The sequence below is a fragment of the Uranotaenia lowii genome, chromosome 2, assembly GCF_029784155.1.
Source record: "Uranotaenia lowii strain MFRU-FL chromosome 2, ASM2978415v1, whole genome shotgun sequence".
NCBI lineage: Eukaryota > Metazoa > Arthropoda > Insecta > Diptera > Culicidae > Uranotaenia > Uranotaenia lowii.
This window is the reverse complement of record NC_073692.1, coordinates 49,327,460-49,332,422: the sequence shown is the minus strand read 5'-3', so window position 1 is coordinate 49,332,422 and position 4,963 is coordinate 49,327,460. Positions and strand designations below refer to the sequence as shown.

Here is a 4,963-nt window from a genome sequence, read left to right as displayed (position 1 = left end):
ACCCATTTTTATTCGAGCAGGATGAGCTCCCAACAAAGTTTACTGGTTGTAATTACCTTACTGGGTACGATGTTCCTCTTAAGTGACATCAGCTCAGCTGAACAATTTGAAGAAGCAGAATGTAACCTGGTTGAGCAAACGGCTGGCAAAATTGGCCAAGAAAAACCAACACCCACTGCACCAACAATGGAAAACGAACCAATGGTGGAGCAGAAAAAAATAACACCAGGCATATTTGAGGAGGATGAGGAGAGCGACCATGAGCAACCGCAAGAAGCCGAGGAGCAAAAGAAAATACCAGGAGATGGATATGAAACCTACGATTCAGGTAAGACTGTTCTATTTGTGACCGGTTTCGTAACGTTTTGAAGTTTTTGAACAATGTTCTCTGTTGTTGAAGAAGAAGCACAAAGACAGGAACCAAAACAGCCATCGGTAGCGGCATCAGAATCCGCGGAACCTCAGGAAGAACCTGATACCACAAATACCTACAGCAAAACAAATGAGGCCATCGATAAAGCATTGAGAAAGGCGGATGACATAGAAGATCCACATTTGAAAGCAGAGGTTCAGAATTACTTAACGGCGTATTTGAAAAATACCGTAATTAGTGTGGTTAGCACTATGGAATTTTTCTCGAAGGTATAAATAACTAAGCAAAAGATTTCTCATCATCATTTATATAACCCTTATTTTCTAAGGTACAACCTTGTCTAAAGGATCTAGACAAAGATGTCAGTGAGATCGTTAGCAGTGCCGACAAAGCTTTCAAGGATTGTATGTCTCAAGGTTCGGGCACACACACGAACTGCGTCGATGCCGGTAAGGCAGGTCAAGTTGACAAAATCATCAACATTTACAACACCGTATCCAACTGTGCTATTGCCAGTGAGACACAATCGTAAGACAGGCGAAGCGGAATCGAAACAACGAAAAAGCTTTCAATTATATAATTTTTGTGGTTTTTCCGCAATTCAAAAAGCATCTTTCAATATAAATCTAGAAAACAATACTTAGGTACTGTATATTTTACTCTCCTACGACACGAATATTTTACTCTACTCTTTTCAAGCCTTTCAACATCCATTCAAAACTTTAATATTTCCGGTTGGAATGTGATGAAAGTAGGCTATGCCAGAGAAATGATGAAACGACCGTTTAATCGCAGACACCAGATACCCAGACTGACCACTTAAGGCTGATTTTGGCGCTTGTTCCGCAGCGCTATCTACGGGTTATCGTGAAACTAACGGCCACATACACAAAAGGAAAAATCTGGATATATCACACACACATTTGCTTTGTGCTATTTGTTTTTTTTTTATATCAAGCGATGAACACGGTCGTTTTTAATTATCTACTTTTGAAAGAAAAAAATAACACGACACGATAGATTTCGAAAACCACTACTAACCGTTTTGAATTGGTGTCTGCGGTTTAATATGCGGTCTTCGATGACAATTGCTGCATAGCTTTTGAAGTTCATGAATGTCTATGTAAATACGATACTCGAGCATAAAAACATGCTCACATACATTCATGATTGAAAACCTTAAAATGGATTGGTTCCTTTAGTGAAGGAATTTGTTACAGGCAAAAAACTGTGGAAAATTGCTCTCTCCCAGGCTACGAATTTTTAAGTTATTAAACTCGGTAAATTTTGCGTATGAAAACTACGTGATAAAAAGTACGTATTTATTTGCCACCCCACGGAGAAAAAAAGACTGTTGTTCCAATTACTCCAGCTCCACAAACTGTTGATTGTCCTCACGCAATCAACTATGAATGTTATGGATTCAACTGTTATAAAGGGTAATACGGCAAAATTTGGTCAAGGGAAAACGCGTGTAAATCGGTGAAATCGTTTATTTAAAAAATGAAATTAAATTTCTTTTTCAAGTTTAATTACTATAAAAATCAGGAAAAATATTCAGTTAGGCTTCCGCTTTTCCAAATCCGAATTGCCGCTTAACCCATGCCATCAGATTTTGTTCAGCCACCTTGTCCATCTTTTTCGCCGCAGAAAGCCAGTTTGCCTTGAACTGCTTCTCGTTCTTAGCAGTTTTTTTGGTCTTCTTTAGGTTCCGCTTGACAATAGCCCAGTATTTCTCAATTGGGCGGAGCTCTGGCGTGTTGGGAGGGTTCTTGGTACTCCATGGCCTTTTTACCGTAATGACAAGATGCCAAATCCGGCCAAAACAGTAAGGAACAACCGTGTTTCTTCAGGAAAGGCAGCAGACGTTTATTCGAACACTCTTTCACGTAAATTTCTTGGTTGACAGTCCCGGAAGCTATGAAAATGCTGATTTTCAAGCCACAGGTACAGACGGCTGGCCAAACCAGATATTTCTTCGCGAACTTTGACAGTTTCATGTGCTTGAAAATATCTGCTACCTTTCCTCTTCCTTTTGCCGTATAAAACTCCTGTCTCGGAAGCTGCTTGTAGTCGGCTTTGACGTAGGTTTCGTCGTCCATTACCACGCAGTCAAACTTCGTCAGCATCGTCGTGTACAGCCTCCGGGATCGCGCTTCGGCCGTCGTATTTTGTTTATCCTCGCGATTTGGAGTCACTACCTTCTTGTTGTAAGTCGATAGTTCGGCTCGTTTTTTGGCTCGATGCACGGTTGTAGACGATACACCCAGCTTATTTGCGGCATCTCGGAGAGAGAGGTTAGGGTTTCGCTTGAAACTACCGGCAACTCTCTTTGTCGTCTCAGCGGCTTCCGGTTTTCGATTTCCCCCGATCCAGACTTCGTGGCTGTCGACAAACGTTCTCCAAACACTTTAATTACATTTGTAACGGTTGATTTGGCAACTTTTAGCGATTTTGCCAGCTTTGCGTGCGAGTAGCTCGGATTTTCGCGATGCGCGAATATATATACACTGCTCTTTTTCCTTGGACGGCATTTTGACAACTGAAGAGTGAATTCCAAAATCAAAATAGAAGCAACATTCTACACACACACACCTTCAAAATGAGGGGTGTTCAGGTTTTTTAAATGCAAAATTGAAAGAAAAACGTCAAGTTGATATTGACCAAATTTTGACCGTATACCTTTTACTCTTTTCAAGCTTTACAATATCCATTGAAAACTTTGATATTTCCGGTTGAAATTTGATGAGAGTAGGCTATGCCAGATGCGATGAAAATTTTTACATAGCTTTTGAACTTCATGAATGTCTATGTAAACACGATACACGAGCATAAAACAATGATCACATAGATTCATGATTGGAAACCTAAAAAGGGATTGGTTTCTTTAGTGAAGGAATTTGTTAGAGGCTAAAAACGATGATGATGACAAGGAATTCAGGCTGACGAGCCTAACAAATATAACCCCACGGAGAAGAAAGACGACTGTTGTTCCAATTATTGCAGCTCGTTATATTAATCATCAAAGATGATAGACTCAACCACGAACTGTTGATTGTCCTTACGCAATCAACTATGAATGTAATGGATTCAATTGTAATAGAATAATTCATTTAACTGTAAATATGATAATCTCAACTTCAATTGTGTGATTGATTTTTGGGAATTATAGGCATATACATATAGTAGCTTCAACTATATACCTGGTTGAACTCTCACATTTGTCTATAAATATGACAGATTTAACTATGATGGTATAATTGATTCAACTGTAAATATGATAAAGGCCCTTATTCTGCGCAGCGCGTGACGTGACGATTGTCACCTCACCTCGGAGTCACCGTGAGTTTTGTCACGTTATTCCCGGAGTCGATGTCGGTAAAGTGACAGAGGTGAGTGATTGAATGAACACGTCTGTCAAAATGGTAGAATTTGTTCTTAATTGATTTGTTTTCGTTCGCGCTTCGAATTTTCCAAACAGATTTTAAAGCTGTTAGTGAGAATTCCGGTTCGTAAAAGGTTACCAACGGGTCATGAGGTGACAGCAAGCAACTTAAGCGAAAAAACGGGCATTTTTGTGCGTCCTAAGCGGAGAAAGCTGAAACCGGAAACTCTAACTAGAAGGAAATAAATAACAATCGACAGCTTTTGTTGCAACCAACCGGTGTCCAACAGACGGATTCAAGTGAGTAAGGTAATTTTTATATTAAAATGCTTGGCCAGAACAGCTTCCGATTTGTGTCATTTTACAAGATATAAGCGATTCACTTGTTTTTTTTTGTTTTCAGTTAGTGCTGCCGATCTAGGAGCTTTCCCCGAGGTTACCACCGTGACATGCCGGAAATCATAAGCCCACATCCCAGTCGCCAATAGATCATAGGGATTATGGAATGCCGAGCACTGGTATCGAAGTCAACAAGGCTGCAGCAACATAATTTATTTTTCATTTCTTTTCTTACTCGTCACCACCTAAAAGGTACCGACAATTGTCACCTAAAATCGTCACCCGAATGCGACGATTCTCACGGTAACTACGAGAATAGGGTAAGAACTCATAAAGTTTATCCGAAGTGACAATCCTCACCTAAACCGACTACTGGAATAGAGTGACTTGGGTGACTCGACTATCATCACGTCACGAATAAGGGCCAAATTCAACTTCAATTGTATGATTGATATCAGGCATTCAGCTATAAACAAAATAGATTCAACTTTACATTTCTGGTTGATCTCTCACATTAAACTATGAATATGATATATTCAACTGTAGTTGATTAAACTGTAAATATGATAGATTCAACTGCAAATGAATAATTAATTCTAGGTATTGAACTGTAAATATAGTAAATTCAATTATATTTTATGATTGATTGTGTGATACTTGAATAAATTACATACATATCCAACACTACATGTACATAAGATTGGAAAATCACACATCGACAGATCATGCACGCATTTCACGTTATTCTTTTGCTCGCTTAGGTGTGTATACACCACGTAGTCTGTTCTTGATATAACTAAAACAAATAGTCGGTAGTTCTGGATAAAAGGAATCGCTTCAAGCTTGCCATCACTTGTTCTAGCTTA

At 39.3% G+C, this 4,963-nt stretch overlaps 1 protein-coding gene across 2 annotated transcripts; it reads left to right on the top strand.

Annotated features, from left to right (window-relative positions):
* LOC129749321 (30 kDa salivary gland allergen Aed a 3-like) lies at positions 1–1,012 on the top strand. 2 transcript variants are annotated; one of them, XM_055744260.1, is made up of 3 exons: positions 1–328; positions 404–642; positions 702–1,012. In XM_055744260.1, the coding sequence occupies exons 1-3, from the start codon at positions 22–24 to the stop codon at positions 903–905; spliced, it is 750 nt and encodes a 249-aa protein (XP_055600235.1). In that variant the 5' UTR covers positions 1–21; the 3' UTR covers positions 906–1,012. The 2 variants fall into 2 exon arrangements, with proteins under 2 accessions (XP_055600235.1, XP_055600234.1); XM_055744259.1 differs by having other exon boundaries at positions 401–642.
* Positions 1,013–4,963: the final 3,951 nt, after the last annotated feature.